Genomic DNA, 15,881 nt, shown 5'->3' on the forward strand with positions numbered 1-15,881 from the left:
GCAATAATTTATGTAAATGAAGTACATATAATAAATCATGTTTTTCTTTTTAAATGATTTTTTCAACCTCTTTTTAGGTTGCAGTGTACACCTGTTTGGCTGGTTTCTGAAAAATAAGTGGCATCTCATGATCATAGATGTAAATATTTGCCTATGGTGGTGTGGGCCTAGAAAATAGAAACATATTAACTATTTACACTAGTCCCTGTGTTACTATATTTTACCTGTGTGCAGATGACATTTCGAACATTAAATCCTGGTCATTGTTTGAGTTTGTCAAATAATTTTCTATAATACCTTTAGCAATAAGTTGAGATAAGTTTAAATTTAAAAGATAAAAAAGAAAAATCAACAACATAGTTCCCCATCCCAAAATGATTTGATTTCACTTAGTGTGACACAATTGATACATAATAGTTCAAACACTTTTAGTATAATTAAGTGTCAGAATTGGTTTCTTGCACATTGTTTTCTTTTGTTTATGTAAGCTAAAGGTTGAAATATGTTGGAATAGTATTTAAAACAAATATATTTCAAAATTTACTAATTGCTACCTGTGTGCAGATGACATTTTGAAGAAAAACTATTTTGTAAAGTAGTGATAATAAAATATTGGTAATTCTTTAATTTTGTGAAGTAGTTTTCTATACAATGTAATACCTATTGTAATAAGTTGAAATTGATTTGAAATTCGAAAGATAAAAAAATACAACATGGTTCCACACCCTAAATTAGTTAATTAACTTAATGCTATATAAGAACTGATATAATTTTAGTAAAATTTTGCCAGAACAGTTTTCTCGCACACATTTTTCTTTGGCACATGTAAGCAAAAGGTTGAAATCTGTTGATATGGAATTTATAATGAAGCAACTTAGAGAAAAGAATTGAAGGCTGGTCTGGGTTGACGATGAATACTGATCCTGTCAAGCAACAAATTTGGACATAGTACAGTAGCTATAACCTCCAATGTCACTTTCAATATGATATAATATTAAAAATTCCTGGTCCTGACGGGAAAATGTAATAAACTCACTTAGACTGCAGTTAAAGCCTTTGAGTTGAACGAGTAAGCGGCGTGAAGTCCTGATGTTATTCCATCCTGGAATTCCTCGGGGCATAATTTCAGTGACAATACCCGATGAGTTCAGGATGGCGTTTTTCCTTTATATATGCAGACAAGCAGACCAAACCAGTTGTGTTATTGATTTTTATTACGTATCAATTTCATACATCAATCTTAACGGACCTGTTGATGTTAATGCAGGCTTTGAAAGACATCAATAGTTTTCCTTTATATATGCAGACAAGCAGACCAAACCAGTTGTGTTAATGATTTTTATTACGTATCAATTTCATACATCAATCTTAACGGACCTGTTGATGTTAATGCAGGCTTTGAAAGACATCAAGATGGCTGGCCGAAAACAAATATAAAACCAGTTGATCCATAATGATTTTAATGCTAACAACTTTGTATCCCGACCCGGTCCATCTGTTCAACCGTGCCAAAAGGAAGGAAACGCCTGGTCTTACGTCATCAAAACAGTCGGTCTATTTATAGGAAAATACCCCAGTCAAGTGAAAAAATACTGAGAAGGTCGGAAAAATAGGCCATTTTCAAAACAATCTTGTGACTGTTCTGTAAAAGATAACGAAAAACAAACAGACCGTTTTTATCAAGAAGCATTTATCTATTAATATGAGCAATATATACGTTTCTGGATTTTTTTTGGAATTTTGAGGGCAATTTAAACAGAACCTCTCAGTCAAAATGACGATTTTGGCATGTTTGACTCAAAATATCTCTTGAAAACCTATTTTCACAGTGATGTCAGATACATCCAGACCTAGATCTAGCCGAGTATTACAATGGTTAGAGTTTCAGGGTTTTAGGGTCAAATTCAAGGTCACTGTTCCTTTTTTAGCACGGGCCATTAATATATATATATTTCAAGGTCACTGGGGTCAAATATCTTAAGATCTTTTAAAGTCTTTTTCTCATTAACCAAGATGCTTTAATTGGGTCATGATATTTGGCTAGTAGCATGCTGTGATGAAGTTTGTTCAAATGAATGACCTTGACATAGGTATACTTTCATGGTCACAGGGTCAAATGACTTAAAATCTTAAAACTTTAAGTTTTCGAGACTTCTTCTCGATAACAAAGAGGCCCATGGTCATGTTATTGGGCCAGTAGCATGCTGGGATGATTGACCTTGACCTACTTTCAAGGTCACAGGGCTGAGATGTGTTAAATATTGGTTTAAAAGCAAAACACACAGACGTTTTGAGCTCTGTTGAATTTAATACTGCAGTTGTGTAAAATATATCTTTGGTCAGTCCCTTCTTAATTATAAAAAAAATCCTTTTTTTTTTCACCTTATGCCATACCGTAGCCTCCGTCGTCCATCCGTCCGTCAACAATTTACTTCTTCCTCATAACCACAGATCAGAATTTGACCAAACTTGGTCAGAAGCATCCCTATGGGGTGAGGACTCAAAATTGTACAAATGGTTGGGCTGACCCCCCAGGGGATCTGAGCGGCGGGGCCAAAAGGGGTCAATTTGGCTCTATTGATATAAACGACTTCTTCTCTGAAACCAAGCAAAGGATATTGCTCCTATTTGCCTGGTAGCATCACTATGGGGTGGGGATTCAAAATTGTAGAAATGGTGAGGCTGACCCCCCAGGGGTCTGAGGGGCAGGGCCAAGAAGGTCAATTTGGCTAGATTGATATGAACAACTTCTCCTCTGAAACTAAGCAATGGATATTGCTCATATTTGTATGGTAGCATCCGTATACGTAGGGGTTGGGGACTCAAAAACGACTTTTTCTCTGAAACTAAGCAATGGATATCTCTAATATTTGACTGGTAGCATCCCCTTGGGTTAAGGATTCAAAATTGTACAAATGACGGGACTGACCTCTGGGGGCTGCGGGGCGGGGCCAAAAGGGGTCAATTTGGTTAAATTGGTATAAACAACTTCTCTGAAACTAAGCAATGGATATCACTCACATTTGTATGGTAGCATGGTCAGGGGGTGGGGATTCAAATTTGTACAAATTTTGGGGTTAACCCCCAGGGGGCTGAGGGGCGGGGCCAAAAGGGGTCAATTTGGCTAAATTGATATGAACAACTTCTTCTCTGAAACAGCTCATATTTGACTGTTAGCATACTTTTTGGGTAGGGATTCAAAATTTTATAAAGGAAGGAACTGACCCCCTGGGGGGAAGGGTCAAAAGGAGTCAATTGGTTTAAACAACTTCTTTTCTGAAACTAAGCAATAGATATATATCACTCACATTTGTGTGGTAGCATCCCTATGTGGTTGGGCCAAAAGTGAATTTCATTTCATGGATTAATGCATTTTTTGGCATAAAAACCTCATGTACCCATATAAAATGCCTATGATATATTGACATAGCAATACCAGTGACAAATATACTTAAGCATCATTCTTGTTTCATATCTCATGAAAGCCAGGTGAGCGATACAGGCCCTCTGGGCCTCTTGTTTGTGTAGAGCATCCAGGCTTCAATCTGATGGACTGATTTTGCCCGGTCAGCCATATCACTGTTAACAGACCTTATTGTTATAGTTGATGGCTATGATTGATCATTAGTCCCCTTGTCTATATGAGTACAGGTGAAGGTTTCAATCTCTTTAAATTGAGTTACTAAGCTTTGAATAAACCATTTTACAAGCTCTACATAGAAACACGGTTATGTCAAACCTCCAGATCAGTCCATTGCTTAACTTGGTGCCGCCAACTTTGACTTTTTAGGTCACCTGAGACGAAGTCTCAAGTGACCTATTCTAATCGCCTTTTGTCTGTCGTCCGTCGTCCGTCGTGCGTCCGTAAACTTTTTACATTTTCGACTTCATCTCCAAAACCACTGAACAAAATTCAATGAAATTTGGCAGAAAGTTTCTATGGCTGAAGGTCAACCAAAATTGTGAATTATATGGTCCCCACCCCCCAGGGGCCTGAGGGGTGGGGCCAAAAATGGTCAAATTGACTAAAACTTCAAAAATCTTCTTCTCTACTCTCAGATATGGTGGAGTCAAACACTCTTTATAGATGAAAGGGTCTTGTGGTGCTTTACCAAAATTGTGAATTGCATGACCCTGGGGTCTCACGTTTGCCCCTGGGGAGGGGGTAAACTTTACTATAGTTTATATAGAGAAATCACATTTTTGACTATTATTTATTGGATTTGTATTGGAAATTTTTCTTATCTGGTTAATATTATCAGTGTTGGATAACTGTTTGATAGTATGCATATGTTGGCCCTGACTGACCCCCAGGGGCTGATGGGCGGGGCTAAAAAGTATCAAATTGACTGAAATTTCAAAAATCTTCTTCTCTACTCTCTTATTTGGTAGAATCAAAAACTCTACATAGATGGAAGGTCCTTATGGTGCTTTACCAAAATTGTGAATTTTATTACCCTGGGGTTTCATGTTTGCCCCCTGGGGAGGGGGTTAACTTTACTATAGTTTATATAGGGAAATCACATTTTTGACTATTATTTGTTGGATTTGTATTGGAACTCATTCTAACCTGGTCAACATTATCACCATAGGATAACATTTTGATGGTATGGAAATGTTGGCCCTGACTGACCCCCAGGGGCTGATGGGCGGGGCTAAAAAGGGTCAAATCGACTGAAATTTCAAAAATCTTCTTCTCTACTCTCATATTTGGTAGAATAAAAAAATCTCCATAGATGGAAGGGTCTTATGGTGCTTTACCAAAATTGTGAATTTAATGACACAGGGGTCTCGCGTTTTGCCCCTGGGGAGGGGGTAAACTTTACTATAGTTTATATAGGGAAATCACATTTTTGGCTATTATTTGTTGGATTTGTATTGGAATTTATTCAAACCTGGTTAACATCATCAGCGTTGGATAACAGTTTGATAGTACACATATGTTGGCCCTGACTGACCCCCAGGGGCTGATGGGCGGGGCTAAAAAGTGTCAAATTGACTGAAATTTAAAAATCTTATTCTCAATACCTATATAAGATAGAATCAAAAACTTTTCATAGAAGGAATGGTTTTATGGTGTTTTACTTGAATTGTGAATTTCATGACCCTGGGGTTTCACATTTGCCCCTTGGGAGAGGGTAAACTTTGCGATAGTTTATATAGGGAATTCATATCTTTGACAATCATTTGTTTTATGTCTATTGGAATTCATTTTAACTTTCTTAAAATTATCAGCAAGGGATGACAGCTTAATATGCACATGTTGGCCCTGACTGACCCCAACGACTGATGGGTGGGGCCAAAAAGGGTCAATTAAATTAACTGAAATATTTCAAATCTCAGGTGACCGTTAAGGCCCGTTGGGCCTCTTGTCTGTTTTTAGAGGCCCTGGTTATTGTGTTAATTCTCTAGCTGTCATGATAGTTTCTATCAGCAGACAAAAAAGTTGTTTTCAAAATTTTGTTTACAGTGAAATAAAGTATTCAATTTATCTCTTGGTAAATATAGACAAGAAATATGATTGTCAAAACCTGAAAATACAAAGGGCATTGTCGAAACGATATTTTGTCTGTGTCTGTAGATCTAGACGTCCAGTATTAATAACCGGTAGAAGTTTTCAATAAGGAATTGTTTATTTGTTGACTGCAGCTAGCTGTCTTTATTGATATACGAGCTGATGTGGAGGTCTGATCTCGGATCAGTCTGGTGTATAACAATTTGGTGACCTATCATATAAATTCTTCCTATTTTCCAGACATGGACACAATATCTAATCTGAAGAAAACCCTGAAGCATTGGGAAATCCAGTTCTATAAAGAACATAATAGGAAACCAAAGCAGGTAATATAGATGTTGATATTAAACTTTAAGTGACTCGATTAATCATAAATCCCACCTAATTATATCCTTCACTATTGAGCTTGAAAGATATCAATTGTGACTGTCGACCTTTAACCTCTCCCACTTTCACTGAGGATGTACATGAACTAACCTACTGTGTGTCTCATGTCTTTTTGCTCACAATTGAAAACAAAAGTTAATATTTGTTGATGATTTTTTTTCAGGAAGACATTGGAGCAGCACCAGATAACATCAAAGGTACTAATTCATTAAATTACGTATCATAGTGAAATTGGAAAAAAAACTAATCAACTGAATAACAAATACATGCAGTTCCAATTTATTTTTAATCAAGTTTCACATATAACATCTTATTAGAGTTGTCTTTCTAATGTATAGGACCATTCACTATTGGTGCAACTATGTCAGTGAATGATTAGGAAACATGGGCTCTTATTGAGTTTGAAGTTGTGTTATTGAGAATCGTATAGTAGATGTATATGAATGGGTTTTATATTTTAGCTGCCTATTCCCAGTACAATAAACTACGGAAGGAAGACAAGGTAAGATGAAACAGAACTAGTTATTTTTTTATCTGGGTGTGACCCACATAAGCCAGAGTAATAGAGGATCAGCTGATGCTGTCATCAGATCCTTGTCTTCAGCCCTCACAGCCCTTGCTTTGAAAAATCTTGGAATCCAATTTCATGCCTTGGAAATCTTGGAATTTGACCATTTATGTCTTTGGTGTTGAAATAATCTATAAAGGATGGTTTAGTTTCATAAAATAAAAAAAAATAAAAAAATCTTCAGAGTGCCGCATCAAAATTGTGAGATCTTGTACATAACAGTGTTGCTACTGAAATCCGACTACATGTATATAATTTTGTATAATTCTATATATATACTTACTTAATTTTACCAAAAGTGGATCACTGTCTTAGAAAATGTCTTGGAAAAATCCTTGAATTTAATGACAGAAAGTCCTGAAAAATTTTGGAATTTGATAATAGATTGGAATCATTAAAAAGACATTTGTAAAACAGTTTTCCATGTAACGAAAAGTTATTTTAGCACTAGTGTTCATGTAATATTAATTTCTATTGAACATAAATTCACATGAAGTCAATAAACTTATTCAATACATATTTTCTCTGAACTTTTGTGGTGAATCATCATACCATGTAATTTTTTCTCGTTTGAACAAATTATTGATCAAATCTCACAAATAATTCCTTCCTATACAAATAGAATTGAGAGATATATAGCTGACTGGAGAAGGAATTAGAAATTTTATTGAAATTTTAATTGGCCACTTGATAAAAGTTTGATGTAGCAGGCCTATTCTTTGTTTTAAATGCACTATTTGTCATTACATAGTAAGTAAACTTCCTGTAGCTGTTGGAACCAATTTTGATTTGTAATTTTATTTCATCTTATTTTTTTTTATTTCTTATTTTTAGAGAAGGATAAATTCATCTGACTCCAAAGTTGCAGATATGAACAATGAAGCCCATGAAACTCTATCTACAAATAATTCAACGAAGGGTATGAATGGAGATAGTTCACATGATGTGGGTCCTGATAACGGAGTAACCGCTGAGATTCAGTGTAAAGATTGGGAACGTGAAGGGAAGGAGGTGGAACTCGAAAATGTTTCAAGTGACACAAATCCAGACAGCCATAAAATTGAGAATAATGAAGACATACCACCTTTAGAACCAGAAGTCTGGGGGAAGCAGTTTGATAAAAAACTTTCAAGTTGTTCAGCAAAGGTGAAGCCAAAGAGTTCAAATTCAAAGAAAAACAATACATACTTGAAAGGCCTTAGCAGTAAATTATTTGCAAATTCCAAACAGATAGGTGAAAAAGAGGTGAAGGAGCAGGCCTTTGTCTCCAGGCAGTGGAAGCAGTCAATCCAGCAAAATGTTTCCATGGTAACAACATCTCGAGATGAGGAGGAGGAAAGTTTTGCTTGTTTTAGTGATGAGGCAGATGACACGGACCAAATGGTTTTTGATCACGTGAGCAAAGAGACAGAAAACAAAGGTATGGAATGCTCCAAGCTTGGTATGTTTAGGAAAGCTGTCTCTCTGTCTAATCGGAAAGCCATCCAATGTTCCAAACTCTGCTGTAGATGAGGTTGTTGTTTCTGATAAATACAGTACAATGTGTAAGGTCAGAAATCAGATTCCGGTTCTACCAAAATCATCAAGTTACAGTCTTAGTGAACCCATGGACGATGAAGTCGATGGTACTGTAAAGTCAGATTTTACTGAGCATTATACTGGACTACAAAGTCCGGTGCCCAAGAAGCCTAGACAGAGAAAACCAAATACATCACAGGAGCATGAAGAACACTCGCACACTACAGAACCCCACAAAGACAGCAACACAGTAAACCTGGATATCACCAACCAAGCTGCATCTAAGAGTGGAGATCAAGAAACGGAACAGTCACATATTACGCCAATCAGAAAGACGACCCAGAAATGGACGGGAGAGACAGGTGATGCCTGTTCCTACACACAATGTGTCGGTCAAAAAGACTACCCAGAAATGGACGGGCGAGACGGTGACACCTGACTGTGTTCCTATGGAAGTTAGTGACTTGAAGGATGTAGAGGATGTTCCTGTCATTTCTAAACAAAACAGGAAGCGAAAGAAAGATAAATGTGAAGATGGTGCTCAGAGGAAAAGGAAAAAAGCAGAAGTTGCTGAAAATGTAAATATGTAATTGATGTCCTTCTAAATTGAGTTGTTCATAGGACAGACTGACAGATGAAATTCAGTTGAAAAGTGTGAAGCCAATAGGCTCTTCATGTAGTAGTATAACTAGGTTTCTCACTGGTTAATGAATAGATTACCAAACTTTTCTTCTAGTTTAAACTTAGGCATAATTGACAAGCTAATGAATGTAATAAAAAGGAAAAAGGTATAAAAACTAAAAGAAAATATCCTATCATCATCAGATGGTGTGTATTCAAATTGCCCTATGTCTGTAGTCCATCCATGGTCTATCTGTAAACAATCCTTGTTATTGCTAATGCTTGAAAAGTATCAAAAGGATATTTCTCAAACTTGATGCAAGGTTCGCTTTGGTCCTAAGTTGTGTCTATTTTATTTTGAGACTAATCAGGAAAACAAAATGTCTGACAGGTGTCCATCTTGGATTTTGATAGTTTTTATCACTATTTCTTGAGTAGTACTAGAAAGATACCTCTCAAGCATGATGGACCGGTTCCCCACCATCCTTAGTTAATGGTCCAATTGAATTTAATTCTGGTCAGGAAAAACAAAATGGCCAAAGGTTTGTTGAACATTTCTCAGATTCTGTGGTTACTTGTTTTCCTAGGTATCCTGTACAGATGTACCACCGGTTGATAAAGTAGATCTCTCCGGAGGTGAAGATGATGTCAAACCCAGCATTGCTCCAAAGAAACAGTCCGCTGCAGGCTCTCGAAGGTAAGACTTAGTTGTTTGTACACACTGTTTGTTGGAATGATGATGTGCTTTGTCAGACGTATCTAATAGGGTATTTATGGCATTGCTTTGTCAGACGTATCTAATAGGGTATTTTTAGCAGTGCTTTGTCTGGCGTATCTATTAGGGTATTTATAGTAGTGCTTTGTCTGACGTATCTATTGGGATATTTATAGCAGTGCTTTGTCGGACGTATCTATTAGGGTATTTATAGCAGTGCTTTGTCTGACGTATCTAATAGGGTATTTATAGCAGTGCTTTGTCTGACGTATCTATTAGGATATTTATAGCAGTGCTTTGTCTGACGTATCTATTAGGGTATTTATGGCAGTGCTTTGTCAGACGTATCTATTGGGATATTTATGGCAGTGCTTTGTCTGATGTATCTATTAGGGTATTTATGGCAGTGCTTTGTCTGACGTATCAATTAGGATATTTATAGCAGTGCTTTGTCTGACATATCTATTAGGGTATTTATTGCAGTGCTTTGACGTATATATTAGGATATTTACAGCAGTGCTTTGTCTGGCATTTCTGGCAGTGCTTTAATTGTCTAACGTATCTATTAGGATATTTATAGCAGTGTTGAAGGAGACTTTTGTAGCAGATTTCTTATGTATGCACTTATAATTGCAGGATTTTTAACACAGTAAAATCAATTTTGTCAAATTGATTTTTTCTGTCAGCAGATTAATTTGAAGACTTGTCTTTTGTATGTTCTGTAAAAGTTCAGGACATTCCAATAACCTATGTTAGGCAACAGACACAATGTGTACTTTTATAAAATCATTGTGTGACAGCAAATATCAAATTACAGATAAAATTGTATATTCCGTATTAAGCTAAAAGTGTGCGACTGATTTGAAGCTTGACAAGGGATGGAGTGTGTAACACATTAATCCAAATTCAAATAAAGATGCTCATGCTAAGGGAAGACAACATAATATGTATAGCACTCTAATAGAGACAACTTAAAAAATGGTTTGAGTGAACCTCAGACCACAATTTATTTGCACAAATTGCATAAATATAAAACCGTAAAATAGTGATAAGCAATATAATTGTTTTCAGCTCACCTGGTTCAAAGGACTTGTGAGTCTATGCCATATTGTGGTATCTGGCATAGATCCCTCAACTTTCCATTTAAATTGCTACGAATTATAATGTACAGAATGGATTTTTACCAAATTTGGCATGCCCTAATATATAGGAAGTAGAAGCAAGTCCATTGTTCTTCCGATGATCAATCTTGCCCATCCAAATAACCAAATATGGTTGTTTGTTATTGGTGATGTCTGTGGCTACATAACACAGCTTGATGTAACCTGATCCTGATCTCAGGTGTTCTCAATGCCAGCTGACCCCTTGTAGAGCAAACCAGACCCTGCTGGACTGGGATGACACCCCTTCTGGACAGGGACGACACCCCTCCTGGACAGGTACGACACCCGTACTGGACAGGGACGACACCCCTACTGGACAGGGATGACACCCCTACTGGATAGGGACGACACCCCTAATGGACAGGGACGACACCCCTACTGGACAGGGACGACACCCCTACTGGACAGGGACGACACCCCTACTGGACAGGGACGACACCCCTACTGGACAAGGACGACACCCATACTGGACAAGGATGACACCCGTACTGGACAGGGATAACACCCCTACTGGATAGGGACGACACCCCTAATGGACAGGGACGACACCCCTACTGGACAGGGACGACACCCCTACTGGACAGGGATGACACCCCTACTGGACAGGGACAATACCCCTGCAGGATAGGGAAGACAGACACCCTTTTGGACGGGGACCATACCACTGTTGGACAGGGACCACACCCCTGTTGGACAATGATTTGTACTGGGGTTAAAACATGCCATATTGTACTTGGGTTAAAACATGACATATTGTATTATGGTTAAAACATGACATATTGTATTATGGTTAAAACATGACATATTGTACTGGGGTTAAAACATGACATATTGTACTGGAGTTGAAACATATGACATATTGTACATGGGTTGAAACATGCCATATTGTACTTGGGTTGAAACATGACATATTGTATTATGGTTAAAACTTGACTTATTGTACTGGAGTTGAATCATGACATTGTATTATGGATTAAAACATGACTTATTGTACTGGAGTTAAAACTTAGACCTTCATTTCCACTGGGATTAAACTTATGTATTTAGTTAAGAAAATCTTATTATCGAAATAGTATACATATATTTTCATGCAGGAAAATCTCGCAGGACAATTTTGTACGTCTGAATATGAAAGTGAAGACCTATAAGCGGAAGGGAGGGAAAGGCATGACTGGACCACAACACAAACGCTTCATGTGGAAACAAAAGATGGCCGCTCGCAGTGCCAGTAGGGGAGACAATTGTTTCAAGTGTGGACAATCTGGTCACTGGGCAAACAAATGTCCTGGTAAGTTTCTGGATTCAAAAGTAATAAGCAGTTATGGCACTTCGTTTCAATTGGTGTGAATTATCATATCGATAGAAACAAAGTTATATAATATTTTTTCAAAGATCTGAAGGAATTTTGTTGAGACGTCAGGTGAGATATTATTTTCAATGTTTAGGATTTTCTTTTCAACTGCTCTCTCATGATTTAAGCAAGGTTAAAGAAAGTTGTATTGAGCACAGATTTCATGTTTGAGGCTGAGAATCGTTTCATAAATACGGTCTCTATATCAGTTTGATTTTCAATATCTTGTCTATTAGATCCATGGAAAATAGTGTCATTGTGCTTATTTCCCAGTCCATCAGAATTTTATAGTGAGGTGGTTATTACAGGTCTGATTAGCCTCTTTACCCCTGTAGGTATTTCTTACGTTTAAGTCGTTAAACACCATGGTAACTGATGAGGTTTTGATTTTCACAAAGGTGGCTCCTCAAAATCAGGAAAAATGGGAAGTGGTGACCGACACGAGGAACCTGTCAATGAAGAGGATTTTCCAAGTCTTCAGGAGGCAGCCATGATGGCTAAGGGTATCAAAGTCAAGAGGTCAGAGGTCAAAAAAGAGAAAAATGTAAAGAAGACAAAAGAGGATAAAGAGGGTATGTTCAGCTTTAAAAGTCATATGACTGTTGGAAGATGTTTGCTTGAAAAATAAATGTTTTTTTTTTTACATTTATTACAATTACATAGTATTTCTTTCCAATAGAAGTTAATTAGATTGATGATTTATCCTTTAGATGAATACAACTAGAAGTATTGTGATTAGCTCTCATCTGTAGAATCACTGTTTTAATTATTGGTTTATCGATTGTTCTCGGTATGCCTCAGAAGAAGACGAAGAAGACGAAGAAGAAGTTCAAATAGAGGCTGGAATCACCAGGTCAGCTCCGGAGTATATGATAACTCCGCCCCCTTTTTCGCCCTTAATCGAACCAGGTACCCAAGGTAAAGATGATCTGCAAAGTTTTTCGTAGTAGTGTTTGAACACCAATAAAACCCTTACTGTAGTCGGTGAGAGGAAATCTAGAAGTAGATGGAGTCATGTAGGCAGTAAACCGGGTACTAACTAGTAGTGCTTCAAACCTTCAAAATAAACTTATGTTTTTCAGTCAAGAAATTAGGAAAGCACAGTACACATTGTGATTTGAGGAAGTTAGCGTGAGCTACACCTACATGATAATGTTTTAATTGACAACAGTTATTACTGATGTATATCACACATTACTAGACAGAAGATAATGGATGTTATTAAAGTACAGATGGACTAAGATTGTCTACCACTACATATCTCGGGTATAAATGGGGTCAGACTAATTGGGGTATAAATGGGGTCAGACTAATTGGGGTATAAATGGGGTCAGACTAATTGGGGTATAAATGGGGTCAGACTAATTGGGGTATAAATGGGGTCAGACTAATTGGGGTATAAATGGGGTCAGACTAATTGGGTCTGTCTGTATGGTTTGAATAGAATTACTGAACTACTATGCTTATAAAGGCTATTGGGATTGCTGCAGTGCAGATTCTGTGTTTCCTTTCCTTTGACATGAGATGTGTTATGATATTAGTTTGTCCTGCCATAACTAAAAGAAGTTAGACTGAGTTGTTATTTTACTGTCGGTGTACTCATCTAAACCACAAAACTTACATTTAGACTAAGTGTATGTATTACAAATCCTAATTCTAACAAATGTTGTTATAGAATTTATAGCTATGATAAAGACAAACATAGTGATTTGGATGACCATTATCCAATTTCAGGATGAAAAACTGAAATTTTGGTGGATTTTGAGTAAATGCAGATACTAACTCTTCAAAAATATTCAAATTGTACGATCATTAAAGTATATATAATTTTAAAATGAAAGCAGATTTTCAGATTTTTTTGCGTGCTATAGGAGTTAAGAGTTATAACAGGGACAGGGAGACAGATAATACCAGGGAATTCCTGTTAAAGTAAAGATATTTGTCTGTGTTAGGGGATCTTTAATCTGCCATCATTGTCAATCATCACACCACCCAGGATCTGCGTTAAGGCTTCAGCCATTATAGCAATTGAGACAAGACATGAACGTTAATGATAGATTACACAGGTATTGGGTGTCACATATGATACGTGGAGCACTGCTGTAAGGCTGTCTGCTTGTTACTCTAATACCTCGTTTAGTCTGAGTCCAATGTTCCAGGATAATCACTTCCTCAGGCCAATATTGGACTTCTAAGAGAAGTGTCCTGATGGCCAATCATTGAAGCAGATAATTTTTATTTACCATAAATTTGTTTATGGTGTATTTGAAATTTACAATTTTAATGTATTGTTAAGATGTTTCATACAGAGATTGTATCACTATGTGGTTAATGAGTAATATGGAATTTTCAGAAACCCCAGCTGATGTTTGGAAAGGCCTGAAGATGTTTGGGTTTGATGAGTTCAGGAGAGGACAAGAGCAGGCTATCATCAGGATTCTTTCTGGTAGATTATTTATAACAGACACTCAGAACTACATCGTATTCTCATTTATCTACAGGCTGGTTTTCATGATTTTACTAGTTTTGACATTTGCCATGAAATTTTGATTTAATTTGTTAATCAAGATCTCCTATATTGAGAAAATGATAATTGATTGCGCATCTTGAAATTATATTAGAAATGAAATACAATTCAATTCAATCTGGCGCTCAATCTTATTGTTCTTTGTCAAGATAAATGAATGATGATAATATGTCGACTGTAGCCTCCTGATTGACTGATATTAGCAGTTTAGATTTAAATTTAACACCATTGAATATCAAATAATACAGGCCCTGCTGACATCTTATTATAAATTTGGTCCTGGATCAGCTAAAATGATAAAATTGATGTTAAAAAGTCAGGTCGTTGTTAAGTGTGCAACAGGGAGAGGTAACCTGTAATTTGGTTGGTCAGTTAATACATGTTTTCTTGTTGACGGGAGATAACATCTTAACATTGTTTATTTAACTGGTCAGTCAATACTGGTTTTCTTATTGAAAGGAGAGGAACTTGTTAGTGTTTGGTATTAGGTTGATCAGTCAATACTGGGCCTTTTTCGTTTTTGCAGTCCAAACGGTTGGACCAGTTGGGCCGGTGTTGTTCGTTTATGAAATAAAGACAAGCCTTGACAAAGACTTCCAAGGCCTGTATTAACATTTACAGGTCCGTCAAGATATATGTCTGAAGTATTACATTTAAAAACAGGTCCTTGGTTTTCTTGTTGACAGGGGAGGTAACCTCTTAGCATTAGGTATTTAACTGGTCAGTCAATACTGGTTTTCTTGTTGACAGGGGAGGTAACCTCTTAGCATTAGGTATTTAACTGGTCAGTCAATACTGGTTTACATGTTGACAGGGGGAGGTAACCTCTTAGCATTAGGTATTTAATTTGTCAGTCAATACTGGTTTACATGTTGACAGGGGAGGTAACCTCTAAGCGTTAGGTATTTAATTTGTCGGTCAATACTGGTTTTCTTGTTGACAGGGGAGGTAACCTCTTAGCGTTAGGTATTTAATTTGTCAGTCAATACTGGTTTACATGTTGACAGGGGAGGTAACCTCTTAGCGTTAGGTATTTAATTTGTCAGTCAATACTGGTTTTCTTGTTGACAGGGGAGGTAACCTCTTAGCATTAGGTATTTAATTTGTCAGTCAATACTGGTTTACATGTTGACAGGGGAGGTAACCTCTTAGCATTAGGTATTTAATTTGTCAGTCAATACTGGTTTTCTTGTTGACAGGGGAGGTAACCTCTTAGCGTAGGTATTTAACTAGTCAGTCAATACTGGTTTTCTTGTTGACAGGGGAGATAACATTTTAGGGTTAGGTATTTAATTTGTCAGTCAATACTGGTTTTCTTGTTGACAGGGGAGGTAACCTCTTAGCGTAGGTATTTAATTTGTCAGTCAATACTGGTTTTCTTGTTGACAGGGGGAGGTAACCTCTTAGCATTAGGTATTTAACTGGTCAGTCAATACTGGTTTTCTTGTTGACAGGGGGAGGTAACCTCTTAACGTAAGGTATTTAACTGGTCAGTCAATACTGGTTTTCTTGTTGA

At 36.9% G+C, this 15,881-nt stretch overlaps 1 protein-coding gene across 1 annotated transcript in view; it reads left to right on the top strand.

Annotated features, from left to right (window-relative positions):
- The window catches only part of LOC117338495 (ATP-dependent DNA helicase Q4-like), a 263,643-nt gene that overhangs the window by 26,589 nt on the left and 221,173 nt on the right, over nt 1-15,881 (top strand). The window contains exons 2-11 of the mRNA XM_033899851.1: nt 5,756-5,841; nt 6,066-6,099; nt 6,364-6,404; nt 7,305-7,979; nt 8,252-8,566; nt 9,197-9,306; nt 11,582-11,775; nt 12,237-12,410; nt 12,640-12,756; nt 14,192-14,284. Coding sequence (XP_033755742.1) covers nt 5,758-5,841; nt 6,066-6,099; nt 6,364-6,404; nt 7,305-7,979; nt 8,252-8,566; nt 9,197-9,306; nt 11,582-11,775; nt 12,237-12,410; nt 12,640-12,756; nt 14,192-14,284 — 1,837 coding nt within the window. The 5' untranslated portion in view covers nt 5,756-5,757. The remainder of the gene's footprint in view (nt 1-5,755; nt 5,842-6,065; nt 6,100-6,363; nt 6,405-7,304; nt 7,980-8,251; nt 8,567-9,196; nt 9,307-11,581; nt 11,776-12,236; nt 12,411-12,639; nt 12,757-14,191; nt 14,285-15,881) is intronic.

This window comes from Pecten maximus, chromosome 11, assembly GCF_902652985.1.
Source record: "Pecten maximus chromosome 11, xPecMax1.1, whole genome shotgun sequence".
Classification (NCBI taxonomy): Eukaryota; Metazoa; Mollusca; class Bivalvia; order Pectinida; family Pectinidae; genus Pecten; species Pecten maximus.